The sequence below is a fragment of the Macaca thibetana genome, chromosome 16, assembly GCF_024542745.1.
Source record: "Macaca thibetana thibetana isolate TM-01 chromosome 16, ASM2454274v1, whole genome shotgun sequence".
NCBI lineage: Eukaryota > Metazoa > Chordata > Mammalia > Primates > Cercopithecidae > Macaca > Macaca thibetana.
This window is the reverse complement of record NC_065593.1, coordinates 22,471,979-22,498,574: the sequence shown is the minus strand read 5'-3', so window position 1 is coordinate 22,498,574 and position 26,596 is coordinate 22,471,979. Positions and strand designations below refer to the sequence as shown.

General features: G+C 48.1%; 1 protein-coding gene across 1 annotated transcript in view; it reads left to right on the top strand.

Moving 5' to 3' along the window:
• The first annotated feature begins 19,566 nt into the window (after nucleotides 1-19,566).
• The window catches only part of NOS2 (nitric oxide synthase 2), a 41,967-nt gene continuing 34,937 nt past the window's right edge, over nucleotides 19,567-26,596 (top strand). The window contains exon 1 of the mRNA XM_050763279.1: nucleotides 19,567-19,735. Within this exon, the coding sequence (XP_050619236.1) occupies nucleotides 19,626-19,735 (110 nt within the window). The 5' untranslated portion in view covers nucleotides 19,567-19,625. The remainder of the gene's footprint in view (nucleotides 19,736-26,596) is intronic.

Genomic DNA, 26,596 nt, shown 5'->3' with positions numbered 1-26,596 from the left:
GGAATTTGGACATCTTCAGAAATGCCCCCAATGTGGCAGGCCAGATGGGAATTTAGTGATGGATTAAGTCTCTCTCTAATATTAGAACCTCATAGATATCCCTGAAATGAAATGAAATTGTAATGTGTTCACTCCAACTATTTTTATTTCATCTCAACTAACCCCTATCTTCTGAGGTTTTGATGGGCATTTTAATTAAATCATGAAGAGCCCTTTGTCTCCTGAGAAAGGGGATTGAAGCCTCCCCATCCCTCCGCCTCCCTCCTACTCTGAGTGCTAAGGAATGCGCCTTGTTCTCAGCAGGGTGTTGGGGTGGCAGGACCCAGTTCTGCACACGGCCTTCACCCCAAATCCTACTCCCAAGATCGGAAGGAATCTTCCCAGGAGAGAAAGCAGCAGCCACTCCCAGATGGAGCAGCTGCTGGATCTCGGGTACTTGATAAACATCACTGAAAATAACCTGCCCCTATCCTGTGTGTCTATGCGTCCTCTCCGCCCTGGCCTGCTGTAAGCAGCTGTGAACCTTCCCATCATTACACTTCAGCTTATGGTTTCCTAACGTGACGGGCCAGATCTGTCTGTTGCTGTGCTGAGAATAATCTTGCCTGATGAGTCCATGCTCACATTGCTGTAAAGAAATACCTGAGACTAGGCCAGGTGCGGTGGCTCAGGTCTGTAATCCCAACACTTTGGGAGGCCAAGGCGAGTGGATTAGCTGAGGTGAGGAGTTCAAAACCAGCCTGACTAACATAGCGAAACCCAGACTTTACTGAAAATACAAAAATTAGCCAGGTGTTATGGCAGGCAGCTGTAGTCCCAGCTACTCAGGAGGCTGAGGCAGGAGAATCGCTTGAACCCGGGAGGCGGAGGTTGCAGTGAGCCGAGATTGTGCTACTGCACTCCAGCCTGGGCAACAGAGCAAGACCTTGTCTCAAAAAAAAAAAAAAAAAAAAAAAAAAAGAAAGAAAGAAAGAAATACCAGAGACTAGGTAATTTATAAAGAAAAGAGGTTTAATTGGCTCACAGTTCTGCAGGCTGTACAGGAACCATGATGCTGGCACCTGCTTCTGGGGAGGCCTCAGGAAGCTTTTACTCATGGCAGAAGGCAAAAGGGGGAGGTGCTGCACACTTTTAAAACAGCTGGATCTCATGAGAACTCACTCACTATTACGAAAACAGACCAACAGGGAAATCCACCCCCATGATCCAATCACTTCCCACCAGGCCAACCTCCAACACTGAGGGTGACAATTTGACATGAGATTTGGGCAAGGACACAGATCCAAACCATATCACTGGGAATTTGTCATTCATCAATTCATTCATGCACTTGTTTGTTCTATAGTCATTTGTTCATTTCCATTTTCATGTCTCACAGGTCCTTTAACATTAATGCCTCCAAAATAGACTTCCTGATTTTATCCTTCTCTTAAATTAGTTCCTCGGCCTGCCTTTCCTATCTCAGTCAGGGGCATCCCTGCCCCCCAGTCTCAACAGCCAGAAACCCAGGAGTCACTGCTATCACCTCTGCTCCCTCATCTTCCATATGCCTTCATCATCAAGTCCATCTCCAACATTTCCAGCCCTACTTCTTCCATTCATCACCTGTGTGACCTTGGGTAAGCTGTTGAACCTCTCTGTGCCTTTCCCCATAGTAACATGACGATAATAATATCACTATCTCAGAGAACTGTTTTGACGGCTGTAGGAGTTACTGCACATAAAGAACAGTATCTAGCGCATAATAAGAACTAAATATATGCTAGCCTACAGAGATGATGGGAGTAGGTTTTTCTCATCCTGTAGCCATATGGGAGTCCATGGTAATTCATAAGATTACATTTGTAATGTAATGCTTTAATTTGAATGCATGAAAAATTACATTAAATTATAATAAAGGAAATAAGTTTATCTTAACAAAAAATGATACAGTAAAAGAATAATGGCATGGAAAACCAGCCACATATATTATTTATTAAGCAAAAACAATACCACATTACAGAACAGTGTATATGGAGTGATCCTCATTTTTATAGAAAAATTACGTGTGTGTGTGTGTGTGTGTGTGTGTGTGAATAGAAAAACCAGCCAAAATGGTAATAGTGTAACTACCCTCTGGGTAGTAGAATTATATAGAGTTTTAATCATATTTTTTGTGGATCTATATTTTTCTACAATAAATTATATATACTTCTTTTATTATTTTTTTGGGAAAAGAGTTTCACTCCTGTCAACTGGGCTGGAGTGTAGCGGTGTGATTTTGGCTCACCACAGCCTCAACTTCCCAGGCTCAGGTGATCCTCCCACCTCAGCCTCCGGAGTAGCTGGCACTACAGCCATACACCACCACACCTGGCTAATTTTTTAATCAGCGTTTTGCTCTATAGAGACGGGGTTTCACCATGTTGCTTGAGCTGGTCTTGAAATTCTGGACTCAAGTGATCCACCCTCCTTAGCCTCCCAAAGTGCTGGGATTACAGGCATGAGCCACTGTGCCCAGCCATATATATTCTTATAATAAAAAAGTTAATAAAAATAAAAGTAAGCAATTGCCGTACTCCTTGGTAGCTCTCTTACCTTTAGGATGATGGGCCCACACTCCTTGGCACAGCCCCCAAGAGCCTATGATCTGGTTCCTTCTATGATTCAGTCATTTCCCTTCCCCTCCCAGTCACATGCATGCACAGATACACACATGGATGCACATACTATAATCATAGTGTTCCCTCCAAATCTCATGCTGAAATGTGATCCCCAATGTTGGAGGTGGGCCCTGGTGGGGAGGTATTTGGGTCATAGGGGCGGAAGCCTCATGAATGGCTTGAGGTTATCCTCATGTTAATGAGTGAGTTCTCACTCTTGAGTTTATGCAAGATCTGGTTTTTAAAAAGAGTTGGGGACTGCCCCCCGACAGCCCTCTCTCCTGCTCCCTCTCACCATGTGATATGCCGGCTCCCCTTTGCCTTCTGCCATGATTGTAAGCTTCCTGAGGCCCTCACCAGAAGCAGATGGCAGCACTATGCTTTGTGTACAGCCTGCAAAATGTGAGCCAAATAAACCTCTTTTCTTTGTAAATTACCCAGTCTCACATACTCCTTTATAAAACAACGCATATCAACTAATACAGAAAATTGGTACTGAGGAGTATACCTATTTTGTAGTGTATCAATATTAAGTGTACAATATTGTAGTTCAGCAATATTGAGCTACAGTTGACTCTTGAGCAACAGGGGTTTGAACTCATGGGCTCACTTATAAGTGGATTTTCTTCTGCCTCTGCCATCCCTGAGAGGAGATGGCAAAACCAACCACTCCTCTTCTTCAACCTACTCAACCTGAAGATGACAAGGATGAAGACCTTTATTGTGATCCACTTCCACTTAATGAATGGTAAATATATTTTCCCTTCTATAGGATTTTCTTTTTTTGAGACAGGGTCTTGCTGGGTTGCCCAGGCTGGAGTACAGTGGTGCAATCATAGCTCACTGTACTCTTGAACTCCTGGGCTCAAGTGATCCTCCCACCTCAGTCTCCCAAGTAGCTGGGACTAGCTACTCCGCATGCACCAATGTGCCCCGTTAATTTAAAAAAAATTTTTTTATAAAGACGGGGTCTCGTTTTGTTGCCCAGGCTAGTCTCAAACTTCTGGCCTTAAGTGATCCTCTTGCCTCAACTTCCTAAGGTATTGGTATGAGCCACCCTGCCCGGCCACTTATGATTGTCTTAATAACTTTTTTTCTCTAGCTTATTTTATTGTAAGAATACAGTATATAATACATATAAAAATACGTGTTAATCAACTATTTATGTTATCGGTAAGGTTTCTGGTCAACAGTAGACTATTAGTAAAGTTTTTGGGGAATCAAATGTTATACACAGATTTTAGACTGTGCAGGGGTCAGTTCCCCTAAACCCCCACATTGTTTAAGGGTCAACTGTACTCAGAATTCCCCAACTCCAGCCCACTTTTTCAGGTCTCCATGCCTTTGCATGTCCTGTTTGCTTTGCCTAGAACTCCCTTTCTTTCCTTGTTAGCTCAATGAATACATTTTTCAAAGCCTTGCTCAGTGATCCACACAAAACAACATCGACAAGTTGTAGTTCATTGAAATTTAACAATTTTGCTTTGCAAGATACACTTTAAGAAACTGAAAAGACTGGGAGGAAATACTTGCAAACCCCATATCCAACAAAAGATTTGGACCCAGACTACAGAAAGAATCCACAAAACTCAACAGTAAGAAAACGAATAACACATTTAAAGACTGGGGCCAGGCACGGTAGAATCCTAGCACTTTGGGAGCCCAAGGCAGGTGGATCACTTGAGGTCAGGAGTTCGAGACCAGCCTGGTCAACATGGCGAAACCCTGTCTCTACTAAAAATACAAAAATTAGCCGGGCATGGTGGCAGACGCCTGTTGTCCTAGCTACTCAGGAGGCGGAGGCAGGAGAATCGCTTGAATCTGGGAGGCAGAGATTGCAGTGAGCCAAGATTGTGCCACTGCAATCCGGCCTAGGTGACAGAATGAGACTCCTTCTCAAAACAAAAACAAAAACAAAAACAAATTTAAAGATTGAGCAAAGGTTTGAGTAGACCCTTCACCAAGGAAGATAAAGACATTTTACATGCTTTTTACAAGCATGTGAAAAGATGCTCAGGCCAGGCGTGGTGGCTCACACTTGTAATCCCAGCACTTTGGGATGTTGAGGTAGGCAGATCTCTTGAGCCCAGAAGTTTGAGATCATCCTGGGCAACAAATCTAGATCCCATCTCTACCAAAAAAAAAAAAAAAGTTAGCCAGGGGTGGTGACATGCACCTGTAGTCCTAGCTACTCAGGAGGCTGAGGCAGGAGGATCACTTGAGCCCAGGAGGTTGAGGCTGCAGTGAGCTGTGACCACACCATTGTACTCCAGCCTGGGCGACAGAGCGAGACCCTGTCTTAAAACAAAAACAAAAACAAACCAAACCCTGTTTAGTGCCACTTGTCCTGAGAATCCTCCCCCATCCTCCTGACACTCTGAATTACATGGGGAAAAGCATATTCAGACAGACAGCAGCTTGGGTATGTGGAAGGTAGTAGGGGAGCTGAGGGTCTTCCTGAAGGATTCTCTGAGTTAGACGGTAACTGCCATGTAACCTCATGCGAGCCATTCAACCTCTTTCGATTGACAAGCTCACCAAGAGATCGTAAAAGCAGTGATTTGATAAAGTCATTATAGGGCTGTAAAAAGGTTGATAGCCTTTCCAACGAAATTTGGCAAAGTTATTAGCTTCCTCAGCCCACCCCAGCCAATGCAGTATTGGGGTGCTTTCCAGGGTCATTCCTTATCATAGTCCGTATGCCTCTCCTTCCTCAAGGCCTGCAAACTGCTTGCTCTCATTTGTACCATAAAATAGCAGACTTCCTCAATTAACCAATAGTACATGTACCAGACTCTGTCACGTAGCTGCAAAAATGCAAGTTCCTCACACAGGTTCTTCCAGTGAGCAAGAGGTTATGGTAAAACTGGGCAATAAGGAAGCTGGACCACATGGCAGGGATCATGCAGCCTGGGGAGAATTTGGGACCCTGAAGGCAGTTCTCTCCAGGGCCTGGGTTCTCTCCACCCTGCCTGGCTGTGGCGTCCTGGTCTGGAGCTCAGCCCCTCGGTCCCTGCTCCTCCTGCAGCAACCTGCGCTGTACTCCCCACTGCAGGCTTCTTCTGCCTGCAGCTCTGTCCATCATCTCTCTGGGAGGCTTTTGGATATCAACTCTGCTATCAACCGCTGTTCCTCTGTCTCCAGTTCAAACCTGCAGGGCCTGAGGGTCCACCAGGGTACCTCTGAGGCCACTGGCTGCTCCCTGGTGACATACCCACACTTGTCCAGGCAACTGGAGGGGTCACATGATACACAGCAGGGAGAAAAGCCACTCAGAAGTGGGCCATGCCAGGGCAGATGGACTAATGAGGAGTTCTTCCAGATAGGAGTTAAGTACTAAAGACAAAGCAATTAATATAGAATTAATTGCAACCAGGACCTGGAACAAATTTGCAATCACAAAGCTGTCTGTGTTTCTTGCATTTTCTCCACCTCTTCCAACCCCCACTGCAGGCTTCAGTTTTCCCTTCTGGTAAGACTGGGAGCATGTATTTCCCACATTCCCTTCTTCATCCATGTGCATGAGATCATCTGGCAAGATAAACAGCAGCCCTGTGCCATATATCCCCATTGTCCCCATGTTACATATGAGGAAGCTGAATCCCACAGATAAGCCAAGAATCTTCCTGAAGTGGGCCTGGCTCACGGCGCCGCTGGCCTCTCGTAAGCGGTTAGTGACAACCTCAGCTGAGCACTCCATAAACTAAGTGCTCAGTGCTCACTGCAGCCTGGAGCCTCGAGTGCACCGCTGCCGCTACCAGTCCCCTGTTCTAGCAATTTATTTTAATCCCCTCTTCTTTCCCTCCTGACCTTTCGACTGCCCCAAGTAAGAAACTATTTACATGGGAACTACCCAACAGACAGCTAATCTTATACTGGTCTAGAACAGGGGCAGTAAATACGGGTCATTGGTCATCTGCCCAGGGCAGATGCGGGTGGTTACTTTTTCCTACTGAGTCTTAAAAATACAGAACTTTAACGTCCATCTCACTGCGAATCTCTGAGCAGTCATTCCCTGTCTATGAAGGTTGGCACAATGGATAAAATTCACTGGCCTTGGAATCTGGTTCACCCTTCTGTGGGGTTTGCCTGGGGACCCGAGATGATCTTAGATCAGCACTAGTTAGATGCTGCCCTCTCTCCACGCCCATCCAAAGGCCTAACTAGGAGGCTCAGGTCTTCCTTACAGTAAGAGTCGTGCTTGGGGATGCAAATGACCGGGAGGAGATCCCCTTCCGAAGCCTGTGACGATCCTCCCAGGGTTGCTCTGTGGCTCCCACTCCCTCGATGACTTGCTGCAGCTTCCTGCCATATGTAAATCTCTTACCTGGCTTTCCCTGTCCCCCACCCTTTCCACTGCCCCACTTCTCAAGCTCTTTTCCAGTAGATAATTAGTGGAGCGGCATTTATATACACATTGGATGAGAAACAGACTGGAAAAAGAAAGCTCCCATTTATTGCGGACCTGCTATGTGCCACACCCTCTGCAGAAACTTGTGTGCCTTTTCTCTTTCTCTTTCCATTTCACAGAAGAAGAAATTGAAACTGATGAGTAACAGAACTTGTGTCACCCAGAATGGGGCCCCCTCCAAGGCCTTCCACAGGCTTAGGAGAATCCAGGTCACCTGTGTGCTTAAAAGCCACCAAGGACGAAGGCAGATTGGGCATCTGGAACCACAATGGTCAGGGGCAGGCTGCAGGTTGCTATGTCTCTACTTGATGCAGGTCCTCAGGGAAGCAGGCTCTCCCACCAAAATCAGAGCTCAGAACTCAGGGTCAAGTATCTACTCCCATATGTCCATCCATTCATCCATCCATCCATCCATCCATCCATCCATCCATCCACCCATCCGTCCATCCATCAGCTTGTCACTCACTAATTCATCAATGGTCCATTGGCTACATCACATCCACTAGAAGCTATATAACAAAAAAAAGAAAGCTCATTATCAGTGTTGTCAAGGATGTAGACTGATTGGAACCCTCTTCCTATGATGGTAGTGATGTAAAATGGTGCAGCGGCCACTTCAGAAAATAGTCTGGCAGTTCCCCAAAAGAGTCGAACATAAAGTTTCCCTATGACCCAACAATTCTACTCCAAGAGAATTGAAAGTACATGTTCACACAAAAACCTATACTCAAATGTTTATATTTGAACAGCAATATTCACAGTGACCAAAAAATAGAAACAACCCAAATGACCATCAACTGATGAATGGATACATAAAATGTGGTATATCCATACAGTGGAATATTACTAAGCCATAAAAAAGAACAAAGAACTTAAACATGTCACGTGAACGAATCCTGAAAACATTATGCTAAGTGAAATAAGCTAGACACAAAAGGCCAAATATTGTATGATTCCATTGATATAAAACATCCAAAATAAGCAAATCTATAGTGAAAAAAAGTGGATTTAGTGGTTTCTAAGAGTTGGGGGTAAGGGAGAAGTGGGGAGTGACTGTTAAAGGGTACGAGGTTTCTATCTGGGGTGATGAAAACGTTCTGGAATTAGATAGTGATGATGGTTGCATAACTTTGTGAATATACTAAAAACCACTGAATTATACTCTTTAAAAGGGGGAATTTTATGGCACATGACTTTTATCTCAACAAAACAAAGTCCTCTGAGCACCTACTCTGGGCCAGGCATGCTGCTGGTGCTGCAGAGATGTGTGAGACATGATCTTGGCCTTGGGAAGCTTGTGTCTACTAAAAGAGACACACCAGTGAGCTCACAATTAAAATAGTGGGATCAGTGTTGAGGAAAGGGGAGCCCAAGGGATTTGGGGCACCCCAAGAGGCTTGAGGGTGGAGGGTCAGGGGAGCCCCTAGAGGCAACAATGCCACGAAGTGAAGCAGAGTCTGAAGGGGATTCGAGTTAGGGCAAGGGTAGGCCAGGGAGCTGTCGGGGACATTCCAGCTACAGGGAACAGTGTGTGCTAAGGCATGGCTTGTTGGAGAGCTCCTGGAGTCACGGGGAGCTCTGAAATGCAGGTCAGGATGAGACAGGCTAGACACAGGTGTTGGAAGCAGAAGTTCAAGGTTCTTTCTTCCAGTATGGGAGCCTCCCTTGTAAGCTCAGCAGAAAGACAGCCTTTCTTCCTGTTGGGGACTGTCACCTCCTCTGAGAGCACTCTTCCAGGCTTTCCTGCCCAACCCTGTCCCCACCTGGCCTCTTGGGCCCTCCCAGGAGCCCCTGGGGAACTCCCGCATTGCTCAGTCCTTCCTCCAGGGCCCTGACAGCATCACAGATCATTTCCCTGATTTTCCCACCTCTTCCCCTGGAGCTGTGTTTGCCCTTTAAACAGTCGTCATCCACAGGAGCTTGGTCTTGGGTGAGAGAGGGCTACCTTTAGCCTCAGCCCGGCGGCGCCCCTAAGATGCTCCTCCCAGATGCATTTGGAATCAAATGGACCTGAATCATAGTTCTGCAGCTTTAGCTGTATAATCTTGGGAAAAATTATTTAATCTCCCTAAGCCTCACTTTTGTCATCTGTAAAATAGGGTTGACACAGCTCACCTCACAGCGTGGTGGTGTGGAATGCATGAGATAACACATAAAAAGGCCCTGGCAGTCAGTTGGGCATTGTTTCTTGAGCTCCGGCATGTACCAGGTGCTGGGAGAATAGCAGTAGGCAGAGCTATCCAGCTCCCTGCTGCTGCTCTGCTAAAGCTACAGCTACAGCTACAGCTACGCTCTGGCTCTGGCAAGATAGGAGCGTGCTCAAGCTGAACTGCAGGGCAGGCGCTGTGTACAATCATCTCACTACTCCTCCCCAAGGCTCGAGGAGGTGGGGACTCTGTGATCATCCACACTTTACAGATAAGCAAACTGAAACCAAGAGTAACCGCTCCAAGGCCCACAGATGAATTTAGGTGGCAGGCCTGAGATTTGTCCCTGAGTCTGCCTGACAGTGGCCTCTGCTGTTATTAATAGCTTGGCCCCCACAGCCTCCCACTCAAATTGCTGGAGGAATTACCCTTCCTCCCTTCCTCCCATCCTTCCTTCACCCACAAAGAGCCAGACCCCACCTCTGTTTCAAGAGTGAGCCGCTCGGCTTTGGCCAAGTGTCCAAGCACTTTGATGCACTTGGCCTGTCCCCCTGGTTTCTACTCTGTCTTTAAGGAGGCAGCCTCTCTCCCCCAAATGCACTGCCTCCAACAGGCTCTGGGACTCATCTTGCCATCTCTACTAGCGGCAGAGGAGGGAGGGAGAGAGCGAGCCAGCTTGTCTGCCGTCACTCACCACTGGATCCCCAGGGCCCAGCTTGGAAAACTCATGGACGACGCTCAGAAAACCAGTGTAACTCCTGCAGAATAGCCAGGGGCAGGGGTGGCTGCCCTCTCTGTGCCTTCTGTAATGAAAATGGACACTAGAAGCTCCTTTCCTTTGGGAAAGGTGAATTACTGGCACAGTCGCATGTCTGAGATAGTAGCTCAAAAAGTAAGGATCCACTTTTTATATTATAAAGCTAACATATGTCCAGATAGCAAATACAGAGAAGGGTAAAGAAAAGATAACTATTGCCCATAATTCTACCACTTTTTAAGATTTTAGTATTTTTTTCCCCACATTTTTTTTCTGTCTTTATTTTACATGGTCGGGGTTATTATTTTGCTACTGACACCATGAACATTATTTCTTATCATAAAGACTCCTTTTTTTTTTTTTTTTTCAGGAGACCAGCGTCTCACTGTTGCCTAGGCTGGAGAGTGCAATGGTGCAATCATAGCTCACTAATTCCTCAGCTCACGTGATCCTCCCACCTCAGTCAGTAGCTAGGTCTACAGGTGCTTGTCACCATGCCCAGCTAAATAAATCCTTTCTTTTTTTTTTTTTTTTTTGAGACAGGGTCTCACTTTGTTGCCCAGGCTGGAGTGCAGTGGCGCAATCACAGCTCACTGCAGCCTCGACCTCCTGGTCTCAAGCTATCCTCCCACCTCAGCCTCTTGAGTAGCTGGGACTGCAGTTGTCCACCACCACGCCTGGCTAATTTTTTTATTTTTTGCGCAGACAGGGTTTTGCCGTGTTGGCAAGGCTGGTCTGAAACTCCTGGGCTCAAGTGATCCTCCCATCTTGCCCTCCCAAAATGCTAGGATTACAGGCATGGGCTACCACACCGGGCCACGTAATGGTTCACTATAAAGCCGGCCTGGTGTGTCTTTCTTTATGCTGATCACCTGGGTCGTTCCTGACTCTCATAGAGAGCGATGCTCCGGACATCTCTGGACACACAGTGGCCAGGCTCTACAGAAGCTGCCAGTCGTTGCTGCATTCTGCCTTTCAGGGGCACTCTGGTGGGGAAGGTCACTTTTCCAGAAGCATCAAAGACCAGATATATATGAGGTGAGGAGACTCAGAAAGCCCAGATATGACAGCTGGAAAAGCCTCAGAGACCCTTAAGTGAGGAAAAGGAGGCCGGGAGGGCTCATGTGGCCTAACCAAAGATGCAGTGCTTCTTAGGGAAGGATACAAGAGGGTGGGCTTAGCTGAAGTTCTTGGCATTTAGAACTTCTTGGATCAGCATCCAGCACCCTCAGAGGCTGTACCTGGGGAGAAGGTGATCAAACACCTCTCTTCCTCCATTTGGCCTAATTCTAACCCCCCTGTAGCAGCGACGTCTGTCCTCATCTCATTCCAGTGCACTTTGTGAATTCCAGAGGGCTTTTCCAGAACCAAGGAAGGCTGTTCTGCTCACAGCAGGCCTTGCGAGTTTAACCTCCCTGGGAACAGCCTCAGTGAGGGATGCTCTGGAACTGCTGGGCCAGTAGCCGAGCCCCTGGCCCCTCGGGTGGGATCATTCGAAGCCCTGTGTTCCGTACCATTTTTCAAGTTTCCTGGTGGGGCTTAGCCTAGTTGCAAATTGTGAAAGCTGGCCTATAGCACCTTTATCAGCTGCCTTCCTTTTTCTGTCTCACTTTCTCATTCCCCTCCTGATGTCCCCTGTACTTCCCAGATACACTACTTGCCCCTGAATCTTGCCCCTTGAACCATCACACCCTGTGACCACCCCAGGTGCCACTCTGTTTGTTATTTCTCAACCTAGAAGGACAGGCACCCAGGAAGCAACATGGGAGGGCAGGGAAGGGAGGATGTTCTGGGGAGGCTTGACAAGAAATGAGACTTTTAAAAGAAATTCCTGGCTGGAACACCAGCAAAGTGCCAGGCCTACACAAGCCAACGTGAGTCACACTCCAGGGACTCAGCAAAGCTTGCCCACCTCCCTGGTCCACCCTCGGCCTGTCCACCCTGGAGTGACTACCGGGCATTTCCAGTAAAAATCCCTTCACTTCCGTCATCTCCAAGTCACACAAGGTGGTGGAAACCTGGGAAGACCTCAGCTTCGGAGCTGCTGGAATTTGTGTGACTCACGCCCTCCAGTGGTCACTTGACAAATGACATGGGGCTCAGGGTCTGGGGACTCGAGCTTGTTAGGGCCTCAGAAATGGGAGGGTCCCAGGAGTGCCTCTTCTCAATGCCTTCCTTTGACAGCCCAGTGGAGTGAAGGCCCCACAGGACGTGTGACATGCATACACACAAATGGAGAGAAAGAGCCACCCCCCGCGTTTCCTTCACGTCCCACCTTTATCATTTGTGTCACATCTGCATGCACCCATACTGTTATTTGCTTAAACATTTTACCTTAAACTGGCTCTTTTTAAACCTTAAATATATTTCTAAAATAAAATTTTTATCACTTTCTGTGAGGTGGGGCACACAGTAGGAACTCCGTCTCCTCCTTCCGTGGCCTGGCACAGAGCTGGCACCAGACACTGACATGGAGAGAAGAACATTCAACCCCAGGTAATCCTCAGCTCCTACCTTGGCCTCAGTTTTCCACTCCCTCATTGTCACCTCTCCTTGCTCCTGGGTGTACTCACCTGTAGCAAAATGGGCACACACACAGTGGGCATACTAGTGGGGTCCAGTCAAGTTCTCAGACCTGGGTCAGTCCTCAGCTTTGCCACTTACAGACTGAGTGACATTGAGCTGGTTGCTCAAACTGTCTGTGTCTCGGTTTCCTTATTGGTGAATTGGGGATAGTATTATAATAGTACTTGCCACACAACGTTGTTGGAGGATTACTGAGATAATAAATGCAAAGCCCAGGGCCTGGCTATATTTATGGGGCAAGCGCCAGAGCAAGTGCAAGTTGGGACTCCAGGGTTGTAGCCCTGCCACCACCTGACTGCGTGGTCTTGGACAAGTCATTTGGCTTCGCTGAAACGCAATTTCCCCATCTATAAAATGGGGCTAGTGATCATTCCCATCCCACAGGACTGTTGTGTGGATTAAAAGGTCGGTATGTTTAAGTGCCTTGCTCAGTAAATGTGAGCTCTGATCATTGTTTTTGTAGAAAGGGCTTCAAAGTTGCTAACTTCCAAGGGCTAACTGAATCTGAACCATCTTCACAGCCTGTCATAGAAACAGATCAAATGGATTCAATGGAAAATCAGTTCCAGGATAATGATCCCAAGACATTCCCATGCCGGTTGCTGTCAGCATGGTGCCCGGGACAGCCCGGGAAGGCAGGGAGGAGGGCATTTCTCCACAGCAGCCTCAGAACCTCTATCGCCACCCTCTGGGGGGCCCACCTGTCCCCCGCCTGCCCTTCAAGGTGCTCTTTGATTTCTCCCCAGCAGAATTCACCTGCCGCATCCATCATCAGAAGAGGCCCAGGAATGTGGCCTGCTGGGTGGGCAGGGCCAAGAGGAAGGCAGCCGTGCAGGTCCTGGAAGTCGCAGGAGACTTGCCAACCTCCAGTAGGGGGCCAGCCCTGGATCCTGCAGACAGGTGCTCTGGGGAGGGTACCAGAAGCTCACTGTTTGTCCCGACTTGAAGGCTGTCTGCTGTGTGACCTTGGTGAGTCTCCCAACCTCTCTGTATCATCACAATCATTATCACTATTTTTACTCCCCTCCTCTTCCTATTTGCTGGTTAAGAGAGGATTGGGATAGTGGTCATGGTTATACAACATTGTGAATATTCTAAAAAGCATTGAATTTTACACTTTAAAATAGTCGGTAATTTTATGTTATGTGAAATTTATTCTAATTAAAAATTAAAAATACGTACATGAATTTAATGTTACAAAGGGAGAGAGAGGACTGGGAATTTAAAAGCAGGAATTTAAAACAGTTGTTACTCTCTGACCCCCAGCAAGGATAATACATTCTTGCTTGGCTGCCTTTTTGCTTAATGGCTCAAAGCATTTTCTTGTGTCTTGTTTACCTACTTTTATTTTTATCACCATTTGTCACAAGAGAAGTCAGGCCCAGAAAGAAGTGGCTTTTCCAAGGTCACATGACAGTTCAACAGTGAAGCTGTCCCTCGAACCTGGGACCTTTCAGGCTAGAGGAAACCAGATCATGCCACCCCCAAATATGCCGATGTGGCATCCTGATTATTTCCAGCTGAAGGCATTTGAGAAAGAGCAGCTAGTGAGAGGGCTATCTGAACTGCCCTGACCTGCCTGCAGCAAGCCATAAACATTCCTTGGAGAAAGATGCTTTCCTAGCATCAAGATGAGAAGATAACTTTTATCAGCTCAGAGATGGCACCAGAACCATCTACAAATACGAACAAACCTTGCTATCCTACTCCTTACCTCACTCACACGTGTTTCCTTTCTCGCTACTTCCCACCCCTGGAAGCCTACAACTGCGTTCCTTTGTCTTGTCACTTTTCTCTTCTTTCTTTCTTTCCCTCTTTCCTTTCCTCCTTTCTTTCTTTTTTTTTTTTTTTTTTTTTTTTTTTTTTTGAGACAGGCTGGGGTGCAGAGGCGCGATCATAGCTCTCTGCAGCCTCGAACTCCTGGGCTCAAGCGATCCTCCTACCTGATCCTCCTGAGTAGCTAGGACTACAGTAGCTGGACATGCCACCATGCCCAGCTAATTTATTTTCAATTTTTCTGTAGAGATCGGATCTCACTATGTTGTCCAGGCTGGTCTTGAACTCCTGGCCTCAAGCAATCTGCCCACCTCAGCCTCCCAAAGTGCTGGGATTCCAGGCATGAACCACCGCACCCAGCCATCTTGTCACTTTCTAAAATGCATTGCTCTTCGTGGCAGATGCTCCGGAAGCCAGAGTTCTAAGCCGCAGCATTGAGTTACTTTCACTGAGGCTTCTCCTGTGTGGTGTGCATCACAGACATTAACAAACTTGCTTGTTTTTCTCTATTATTAATCTGTCTTTTGTTACAGTGTCTTTCCCAACAAAGAACTTTGGAGGATTGAGGAGAAATTATATTTCCTTCCCAGCTGGCTAATTCCAAATGTGTCCTCAAGCCTGAAGCTCAGTTTAGACAGTAACTGCTGACTGAAACCCTGCCAGAGGTCAAGAATGCCACATCAAGCAGACGCTGCGTTAGAGGGGAGCCCGAGGTGACATGTTTGACAGATCGAATAACTGAATAACTGCATTTTCTGAAGGAAAATCAACGAAGTGCTTTGAGGCCAAGTAGATGGGATTCTTGAGAATTCCATGAATAGCAAGTAGTAGTATTCCCCTCAGAGGCTCTTGGGTGGGGGCATTAAATGGGTTAACACATGCATTTGCTGCAGGTATAGCCAGAATATGTGAAAGCAGCTACAGGGAATAGAATGCAGCAAACTCCTAATCATCCCTTAAAACCCTGCCCTGGTGTCCTCTCCCTTGTAAACTTTCCTTGAACAAGGCAGAACCAGCTACATCAGCACCATATCATCCCTCCATCACTACAGGTATCACTCTGTACTATAATTATCCATTTATTTTTCTTTTCTTTTTTTTTTTTTTTTGAGACAGAGTCTCGCTCTGTTGCCCAGGCTGCAGTGTGGTGGCATAATCTCGGCTCACTGCAAGCTCCACCTCCTGGGTTCACACCATTCTCCTACCTCAACCTCCTGAGTAGCTGGGACAACAGGTGCCTGCCACCGTGCCCGGCTAATTTTTTGTATTTTTTTTATTAGAGACGGGGTTTCGCCATGTTAGCCAGGATGGTCTCGATCTCCTGACCTCATGATTCGCCTGCCTCGGCCTCCCAAAGTGCTGGGATTACAGGCGTGAGCCACGGCGCCCAGCCTCCATTTATTTTTCTACGCCTTGCACTCCCTAAGGCCAGGATTCTGATGCTTTCCCTGAGTGCTATTTACCTGAATTGAACGGCTGAAGCCTGAAAGAAAGGTGGCTTTGATATGTTAAAACTCATTCCAGTTTATTCCTATTTTTCATTCATTCATCCACTCATTCACTCAGCAAAGATCCTTGAGCTCTGATATCGATGTCCTTTTTGTGGCTCTTAGTTTATCTTTGACAAAGTTTTATATATATATATATATATATATATATATTTTTTTTTTTTTTTTTTTTTTTTGAGACGGAGTCCCGCTCTGTCGCCCAGGCTGGAGTGCAGTGGCCAGATCTCAGCTCACTGCAAGCTCCGCCTCCCGGGTTCACGCCCGTTCTCCTGCCTCAGCCTCCCGAGTAGCTGGGACTACAGGCGCCCGCCACCTCGCCCGGCTAGTTTTTTGTATTTTTTAGTAGAGACGGGGTTTCACCGTGTTAGCCAGGATGGTCTCGATCTCCTGACCTCGTGATCCGCCCGTCTCAGCCTCCCAAAGTGCTGGGATTACAGGCTTGAGCCACCGCGCCCGGCCCAAAGTTAATATATTATGCTGAATTTAACTTGGGAAAGACAGGAAGGCAATGAGTGGACACTGGCAACAATGTGTTGGGATGGTGAGATCAAGGGTGACTTTTTTCCCTTTGCTTCTCAACTTCTTCCTAAGGTAGTTGTTATTTTACTTTTATGATGGAAAAATGCATAGGTATAGGAATACTGTATTTGAGGTATTATAAGGAATGAAATTATAGGCTGGGCGTGGTGGTTCACCCTTGTAATCCTAGCACTTTGGGAGGCTGAAGTGGGCGGATCACTTGAGCTCAGGAGTTCGAGACCAGCATGGGCAACATGGTGAAACCCAGTCTCTACCAAAACACAGAAATATTAGCTGGGCATGGAGGTGCGCGCCTGTGGTCCCAGCTACTTGGGAGGCTGAGGTGGGAGGATCGCTTGAGCCTGGGAGGCAGAAGTTGCAATGAGCAGAGATCGTGCCACTGCGCTCCAGTCTTGGTGACAGAGTGAGACCCCATCTCAAAAATAAATAAATAAATAAATAAATAAATAAATAAATAAATAAAATGAAATGAAATGAAATTACAAGAAATTATCACTTTTTCATATAAGAAGTGATCATTTCCATTACAAGAAAAGGAATTTTTCCCCCCGTAGAAAATAATCCTACTTGCCATTCTGCCAAAGCTTACCTAGTGCTAAAGGATGAGGTGTTAGGGCCGGGCGCGGTGGCTCAAGCCTGTAATCCCAGCACTTTGGGAGGCCGAGACGGGCGGATCACGAGGTCAGGAGATCGAGACCATCCTGGCTAACACGGTGAAACCCCGTCTCTACTAAAAGATACAAAAAACTAGTCGGGCGCGGTGGCGGGCGCCGGTAGTCCCAGCTACTCAGGAGGCTGAGGCAGGAGAATGGCGTAAACTCGGGAGGCAGAGCTTGCAGTGAGCTGAGATCCGGCCACTGCACTCCGGCCCCAGCGACAGAGCGAGACTCCGTCTCAAAAAAAAAAAAAAAAAGGATGAGATGTTAGTAAGACCAACTTCTCAGAGGCATCTCTGTGCCAATAGCATTCCTTCCTTTCCCTTCCAACAACCTCAGGTGACTAGTTCAAGGGCCTGTCTGGAATAATGGCATCATCTAATATCACTGGCCTTCTGGACCCTGGGCATTTTCCAACGTGTTCCATACTGTCAATATTCCCCCAGCTTCCTGGACTCACGTCACAAGCTGGAAAAGTGAGAGGATGGACAGGGATTAACCGGAGAGCTCCCTGCTGAGGAAAAAAATCTCCCAGATGCTGAAAGTGAGGCCATGTGGCTTGGCCAAATAAAGCCTGGCTCCGCGGTGCCTCTATCTTAGCAACCACCCTACTGATGAACTGCCACCTTGGACTTGGGAACAGAAAGAGCTGGGATGGGTGAAGAGACACCACACAGAGTGATGTAACAGCAAGATCAGGTCACCCACAGTCCTTGGCAGTCACAGTCATAAATTAGCTCACTCTACGCCAGCTGGGGGCACTCCCTTTGCAAACCAAAAAAAAAAAAAAAAAAAAGAAACCTTTATGCAAAAACAACCCTCTGGATGGCATGGGGTGAGTATAAATACTTCTTGGCTGCCAGTGTGTTCATAACTTTGCAGCGAGTCGAAAACTGAGGCTCTGGCCCCAGATAACTCAACATCGTTGCTGCTTTAAAATCTCTTGGCCACCTTTGGTGAGGGGACTGGGCAGTTCTAGACAGTCCTGAAGTTCTCAAGGCACAGGTCTCTTCTCGGTTTGACTGACCTTACCCCGGGGAGGCAGTGCAGCCAGGTGCAAGGTGAGTGGCCTTCATTTCTGGGGAAGTGGCTGTTTTGAGAGGGTTTTGTTTCTTCCTGTATGAGAAGGCTCAGAAAATTGTGGGAATTTTCTGCCTACAGAGAGAAGGTATTGGAAAGTCTAGGTAAAGAAATGCCAACATGAGGTTCGGTCATTTGAACATGGCATCTTGGTCAGATTTCTTTTCTGCAAATATTAGCTGTGGTTGCTACATGACAAGGAAAAACTTTCTGAAAAGTTAAGAATGAGAGTTTGTGTCTGCTAAGAATTTTTTTAACATAGATTATCTTATTCAGTCCTTATAACATGTAACCTCCCCACAAATCCTGGTAAGATGAATATATTAAACCATTTTATGGATGAAGAAATGAGTTTCAGTTAAATAACTTGATCCAGGACACATAACTGGTAGAGCTGGAATTCCAGGATTTGAACCCAGGACTGTGGGGCTATAAGTTCTTTTCTTTCTTTCCTTCTTTCTTTCCCTCTTTCCTTCTTTCTTCTCTTCTCTTCCCTTTCCTCTTCCCTTCCCTTTTTTTTTTTTTTTTTTTTTTTTTTGAGACAGCCTTGACTGCTCAGGCTCAAGTGGTCCTTCTGCCTCAGCCTCCCGAGTAGCTGGGACTGCAGGCACAAGACACCATGCCTGCCTGGCTAATTTTTAAATTTTTTGTAGACAAGGTCTCCCTGTGTTGCCGAGGCTGAACTCGAACTCTTGGGCTCGAGCGATCCTCCTGCCTCAGTCTTCAGAAGTGCTGGGATGACAGGTGTGAGCCACTGCGCTTGGCCTAAAAATTCTTACATGGACCATATCCACTATACTGTCTTCTAAAGACAGAGTTTCTGCCTCTTTGATCTTCCTCTTGTCTGTTTCAAAGGAGATGATCTCAGATTTCGAGGGATGAGTGCATTTTTCACAAATATTTCCTCCCCACATAATAAAAGAGGAGCAAGAAATAATGCTGAGTTAGAACAACAATTGCAAAATCTTTAAAAGAAAGGCAGCTACAACTTGAGCGCTTTCCCCAGTAACAGACCTAAAACTACGGTTGATAATAAGAGCTGCTGGAAAGTGTCTTTCAGGGTCAGACAAAGGCACCCCTGTTTCAGCGACCTCCTGGCTCTTCCTCACCCTGTCTGTGGCCAGTGATGAAGCCTGGCTGGGTCCGCTGGGCCAGCAGGTCCCGCTAAGGAGGCTCATGGTGCATATAGTTTGTCCTTGTTAACTGGAGATGGGGATGGGGGGGTGGTTCATTGTTTTCCCTTTAGGTTATTAAGTGGCTTTACAGAATTGAAGTCTGTGTCAGAAGACTCCCCATTCCAACCCCGAAATAGAGACAGAGGTTGCAAAGCATTGATGAAGGGGCTCATGCTGGCGTTCGTATCAATTCTTCAGTGAGCCAATCCCATTGAGAAGCCCTGTTCTATAAAATCTTCTTCAACCTCCCCTCACCTCTGCTTCCCTTCTTCAGCCGTACAGTGAAGAACATCTGAGCTCAAATCCAGATAAGTGACATAAGTGACCTGCTTTGCAAAGCCATAGAGATGGCCTGTCCTTGGAAATTTCTGTTCAAGACCAAATTCCACCAGTATACAATGACTGGGGGAAAAGACATCAACAACAACATGGAGAAAGCCGCCTGTGCCACCTCCAGGTGAGTTTTCCCCCAGGGGCACTTCCCGCTTGTCTCCTTGGGCACCTATGCCCTGTCAGCACCCATGACTCAGAATTCCTCGCTCTGCTCCTCCTCTCTCACCTGAGGTCTCCTTGTTGCTTCTTGAAAATCCCTGTTGGAATTCAACACAGCCCCTGATTATTGGGCACCTCACTGTGCCTGACAGTATGTGGAGGAAGAGGGGACATGGCAAGGGGCTGGCCCCGAAGGAGCTTGGAATCTCTGGGGGAAGAATATGGGAAGGAGCTTGACCTGAGAATGGGAGGCAGTAGAGCCTAGTGGTGGGCACCAGGGCGGAGGGGTGGGGGTGGAGGGTCAGCATCCTGGCCTGCATCCATTGTAATTTACTGTTCGCTAGATGCTTTGAATATCATCCTGGTGAAGGGCATCAGGATGTTAGACAAACTAGTTCCAAGCCCTGTGCTGGCCGCACTAGTTGCCCGGTGCTGCCTCTAGCCGTCTGCGTGACTCAGGGTAAGTTCACCTCTCTGAACCTTAGTGCTCACCTGCGGAGTGAGAAACTCAAGGGGGCCCTCCTCATGGTGTGCTGAGGATGAAATGAGATCTACAGCACTCAGCACTGTGTCCACACAGAACAGGCGCTCTGTCCACATCAGGGTTCATTACCATCTACTGAGTACCTGCCCTTGCCAGAGCTACACAGGCCGCTTTACAGACTTTGCATTTCAACTGATCTCTGTGGCGGCTCTGTGAAGTTCGTTTGATTGACTCATTTCACAGACAAGGAACTGATATAGAAACTCTGAGAGGATTATGACTTTGCCGAGCTTGAATGACCGGTGATTACAGAGTTTACAGAGTTGGAATTTGAGCCCAGAGTTGGATTGTTCATGTCCCTTCTCCCCAGGCCCATTCCCTCCTCCCAGGGCAGAACCAAGAGAATGAGTCAGTCATTGAACAAGTCAAGGGACAGGCTTGAGGCTCGCTCAAGTGGAAAGACAAGGCAATCCGCAATAACGCAATAGTGCAACTCAAAACAAAGCCCCCATCTACGCAGGGCCACCACACAGTCACACAACCCCACCGCCCCAGAGGAGCCTTTCCCATGGACTACAAAGGGCAGGGCGCCCCCTGGATGTGTGCAGCATGACGGCCTTCAGTGTATCTGTCAGAGGTGGCAAAAAACGCCAATGACTAAGAGGATGGGCTTGGGGATGAGCAAGTGGCTTTGCCACTCAGTAGCCCTGTAACCTTTGGCAAGTCTCCTAGCCTCTGAGCCTCAATTTCCTCCTCTGTAAGAAGCGGGTAGCAATGCTGATTTCCTGGAGTTGGAGTAAGGAGTAAATAAGCTTTCCCATGTAAGCAACTTAGCACAGTGCCTGGCCCAGAGTAAATGCTCAGCAAATGGCACTGTTGGCGTTGCCATCATTAGTGGTGGTGTTGGCAGCTAGCAGGTGATGGACTTCCCTCTAGGGGCTTCACAGAAGTCAGGTGGACTCTGTGGCGTTTGAAGTATGGGTAGAATGTAGACAGCTGCAGAGAAGTAGCAAGGGCATTCGGGAAGAGGGGAGAGGTGAGCAGAGACTCAGAGGCAGAAATGAGCCTGACTGTGCTTGGCCAGGAGTGGGTTGGGAGCTGGGATAGGCAAGGCCAGGCCAGAGCACAAGGGCTTGAATGCAGGGTAGGAGATTTGGACTCGCTCTCCCTGGCAGTAGGGAGCCAATGTAGGTTCTTGAGCAGGACAGTCTAGGTGTGGTGTGGCGGGTGAATTGGAGGAGACGACTTTGAAACCAGGCAGTCTGGGCTGTGGCAGCTGAGGTGGCTAAGAGACCAAGAGGTGAGAACACAGGGTTGGATGGCCTCTAGATGTCCTGCTGGCACTTCAGATTCTAAGGGCTGTAGAGGGACAGCAGCTTCACCCCTTCTTTCTCTTCATCTCATCATTGCTGCCCCTGCCAGCTGGCCTCCCTGACTCCAGCTCCCCACACTGGCTCTGAGCTCTCTCCTGCCAACTGGACTTCTAGCAAGTCATGCCCCTATTCTAAAGCCTGCAGTGGCTCCCCATTGCCTGTCACCACGTTAAAGCTTCCACAGAGTTCTGAGCGCACACCCTACCCAAATGGAGAGCCCATCCCACCTGCCCAACCCAGCCTTCCTCAGCTCCCCAGTGCCTGTGCATAGCACGTTCCTCCCTCAGCTCATCCAGACACAACTCATCCCCTATTTTTCTCTTTTCTATTTTTATTTTTTAATTTATTATTGTTTTTAGACAGAGTCTCACTCTGTTGCCCAGACCTCAGTGCAGTGGCTCCATCTCAGCTCACTGCACTGCAACCTCCACCTCCCAGTTTCAAGCGATTCTCCCACCTCAGCCTCCCAAGTAGCTGGGACTATAGGCATGTGCTACCACGCCCCCTTAATTTTTGTATTTTTAGTAGAGACGGGGTTTCACCATATTGGCCAGGCTGGTCTTGAACTCCTGACCTCAAGCGATTCTCCTGCCTTGGCCTCCCAAAGTGCTATTACAGGTGTGAGTCACCGCACCTGGGCTTATTTTTTCTTTTCTTTTCTCTCTCTCTCTCTCTCCCCCACTCTCTCTCTCTCTCTTAAAACTGAGAATCTTGCTATGTTGCCCAGGCTGCTCTCGAACTCTGGACCCTAGTGATCTATCCGCTATCTTTCCAGATCACCCTGAATCTCTCTCTTCCCAAAACCCTTATGGTATTGGCTGCAGCCTTTAACCCTCATCCCCACACCCTCTGATAGCATTGCCAGTTATCCCTGTGTCTTTGGGGACTGACTTGTGGATTGACTTGTGTCTTTGGATAATTCAGGAAATGTGAGTTCAGACTGCAGAGAGGGCCCTGAGCTGCAGCGGAACTGTGGCAAACCAGCTCACTTGACCATCTTTTCCCCCCTCCTCTTCATGCTGGGGTGGGCTGGCGGAAAGGATCCAGTTGGATAGAGGAGGGGATGAAGAAAAAAATATCACACATCAATTCATTCAACTCTCCCAACGATCCACAAGGAAGGAATTTTAGTTATCCCATGTTAAATATGAGGACCCTGAAACCCAGAAAGTTGAAGTAATTTTCAAGATCTCATAATTAGCAAATGACAGAACCAGGATTCAGATCCAGGCAGTCCAGAGGGACCCCTGCATGGGGCTGCCACCTTTGTGTCCTGGGCATGTCCCACTCCATTGACGAGTACATGGGATGCCCACTCCCCTGGCTCTGTGCTGGGAGTTAAGATACCAATGAAACCCTTCTGCTCATCAGTGAATTGTTTGAGCCACTTATTACTTGCATACACCACTGCTAAAAACAATAGATAACAGTTATAAGGTCCTTATTACTATGTCAATAATGAGACAGGAATTATTATCCTTGTTTTACGAGATTGAGTGACTTACTGGAGGTCAATTCCTGGAAAATGGTCGAGCTAAAGTTTGAATCAAGTCCAAACTCATAACATCTACACTATCTGTGCTCTCCTGGAGGGCCTACTGTGTGCTGGACTGTTCAAGAGACAGAGAAAAAAGACCCAGTTCCTGCTGTCAGGAAGGAAATGGGGAAACGGATGTCTTCCTCGCTGGTTTGGGAGATGTACATGAAGAATACGATGTTAAAGAGTTGGAGAAATTGTGTCAGGAGTAGGTGGGATAGAGAGTAGACAGGAGGTCGTAGTTGTGGGTATACTGGCACCATGCTAGAGGCCTCTGCTGGGGAGACTGCAGAGGCGCCTGGGCTGGCTGTAGGGTGGGGAGGAGTTGGGGGGAGGAGGTACATACACTCAGAGTGCAACATCCACTCGAGGGAGGGGTGATGGTACTGGAAGAGGAAGCAGCTGTGCAAAGGGGATTTCATCCTGAAAGCGATGAGAGCCAATGAATGTATTTTGATTTTAAGAAGTAATTTTCTAATCTGTTCAGGTGTCATGAAACCAAGAGCCTATTCTAAGTGACTGATGATTCTATACCTTTGTAAACAATTAGGAAGTGAGCATGGTGTGTGTGTGTGTGTGTGTGTGTGTGTGTGTGTATGTGTGTATATTTTAGAGACAGAGGCAAATGTGGGAGCATCTAGGTGAAGACACATGGAATTCAGAACTAAGTCAAGCTACGTGTTGCTAGCTGGGCTGCAGTCGGCTTGAAATAAATATGTGCCCTCTTTCATTCTGCTTTAACTGGGGTTTTGGATTTAATGTGCTTGCATACTGCCAGGAGGGCCCCCTGCATGTTGAGGTCCAGGGCTGCTGCCCCATCTGGTCTGGACCCTACCTGTTATCTTGCTTGAGATAAGGAGCAACTTACAGGTGGAGCAAAGTCAGGAGGCTCTGCGCAGTCCAGGTAGCAAGGACAAGGGGCCTGCAAGGCACCCAAGGCGGTTTACGATCCCTCCTGCAATATTCCTACTAGAAGTCACCCCCAACCCAGTGCTTTCTTTGGTTTCTTTTCTGGAATCGCACAGAACATGCTGTATATAACAAGTGATATAATACTTCCTGGGACAGCCTTGTGAGGTGGTGTGAGCTTAGGCTGGGCTGTGGCCCTGGGGCTGCTGTGTGGCCCTGGACAAGATCCTTAACCTCTCTGGCCCCAGCTAATGCCTCAATAAAGTGGAGATGACAACGTAGAGCTGTCGTCTCCACGGGATTGAACGAAATGACAGAAAGAAAATTTGCTCTGTAAACTAGAAAGCATCGCGCAATGGGAGTAATTATGATAAGCTTTATTGTGATTTTATGGGGAATAAACAAACACGAGGTCCAACACCACCCGGGCCTCTTAACCCAGACACAGTCCAGTGCCATCCAAACTCCGCGGCGGACGCCGGCTGCGGCTCCCTGGGTGCTTGGGTCCCGGGATCGCCGGGGAAGGCAGGGAAGGAGGGGCGGCTCGGCCCCGGACATAGAGTAGGTGAAGAGCCCCGGCCTCTGTGCGGCTCGCCCCGCCCCCGGGGCGGGGGCTGCGGGCTCCGAGCGATAAAGCGCGGGCCCTGGGAGGCGCAGGGAGCCTGCGGATCTGCGCCTAAGAAGCCGGGACCATGCGCGAGGGGTTGGGCGCGGCGTGCGAGGCTGCCGGGCCCCGGCTGTGCCGGCTGCTCTGCAGGATCCTCCGGCCGAAGCCTGCCTGCTGCCTGCGCGGAGCCAGGTACCCCGCGGCCTGAGGTCCGCCCTGGGAGGGAAGCGGTGGGCTCCGAACCCGGGCGCGGCCCCAAGCATCTCTGGGAGAAATCGGAGGGCAGGGATGTGCGCCCTGTGGGATTCCTGAGGGTTTACTAAAAGCGTTTTCCTGGTTTAGAACGCGTGAGAGGTCGCAATAATTCAGGAGCCCAGACTGCCCAGAGAAGCCCCCCATGCTCTATGAGAGGCGTCTATGCGGGCTGAGTTGCGCTGCGCATGTTCCAGCACTTGGGAGCTTTTGAAAGTTTTCAGCACTGAGGTTGAAAGTTGCTACACTCTTTGGATCAAATATGGTTAAGAGAGCAAGGAGGTTCACAAATGAGATCAATTTCCCAGGGCGTCATCCCCCCCACCCTCCCCATCTGTCCCCACCATCACCCTTGGTGTAAGGTGAGGTAAACAGGCAGGGAGGCGCCGGAACCGCAGGGGAATCTGGCCCCCAGGTCAGCCCAGGCAAGCCACAGTCTGCAGCTGTGACCGGCTCGGCTGGTCAAGGGCTTGTGGAAAGTTCTGGGTCTAAGCAAGCCACCACACTGCCAGCACTCCCCACGCCCCAGACCCCTTTTATTGATAGGGTCTCGCTCTGTTACCCAGGCGACAGTGGTGTCATCTTGGCTCACCGTAGCCTCCGCCTCCATGCTCAGGTGATCCTCCCACCTCAGCCTCCTGAGTAACTGGGACTACAGGCGCGCATCACCACACCTGGCAACTTTTTTTTTTTTTTTTTTTTGTAGAGATAGGGTTTCACCATGTTGCCCAGGCAGCTCTTGAACTCCTGGGCTCCAGTGATCCACCCACCTCCGCCTCCCAAAGTGCTGAGATGACAGACGTCAATCACCGCGCCCGCTGCCAGTACTCTCTTTGAATGCAGGTCCCTGAGGGTCCTCAGGACCCTGCACTGCTGTGGGTTTAGTCAAATTGCATGAGCGTCTGTGGGGTCGGAATCAACCATGCGATAATTTGGAAAGAAGTGTCCAGATCCTGAAGGTGCTCACCTGGCATCTGGTCACCCTGTCACCCTGTCTCCCAGCAGCCAGACAGAAGAAATGGTGTGGGAGGGAACTGGGCAAAGCTTTGTTTATTCACTTTTCAAATTTAAAGAATTGTCCAATTATGAAAGGAATTCGTGATCACTGTAAAAAGTTGGAAGAGGTGGAAAAGTATAAGAAAAGTTAAATTGCCCAGGATCTTATCAGTTAATGCTAGTCACTGTTAACATTTACTAACATTTTCCTGAGGTGTTTTTCTGTGCTTGTACGCGCGCGCGCGCGCGCACACACACACACACACACACACACACAGCCAGCATCAGACCACTTATACAGTGTAAGGCATTATTCATATGAGGGCAAAACTAGACACAGTCTAACATCCAGCCATGGACAATGGGACCAGGCTAATCGTGGCCCATCTGTAAAGTGGATTTTTAGGCAACTTTTAAAAATGATGCTTTTTGAAATATGGGGTAAAATGATTATGTTAAATGTACAAAGGCATTGCTTCTCAGTCTAAACAGTACTGTAGATATTTCTGGTCTGAAGCTTCTGAAATTGTCCAACTCTACTTCCAGAAATAAGTGAGAGGAAGCAAGAATGGGTGCAGGGTGGGTGCTGGGGTGAGGGGGAATGGCAGAAGAGCAAGGGGGGCAGTTGCCTCCCTGGGGACCCCATCCCTCATACATCTTCCTGTTGA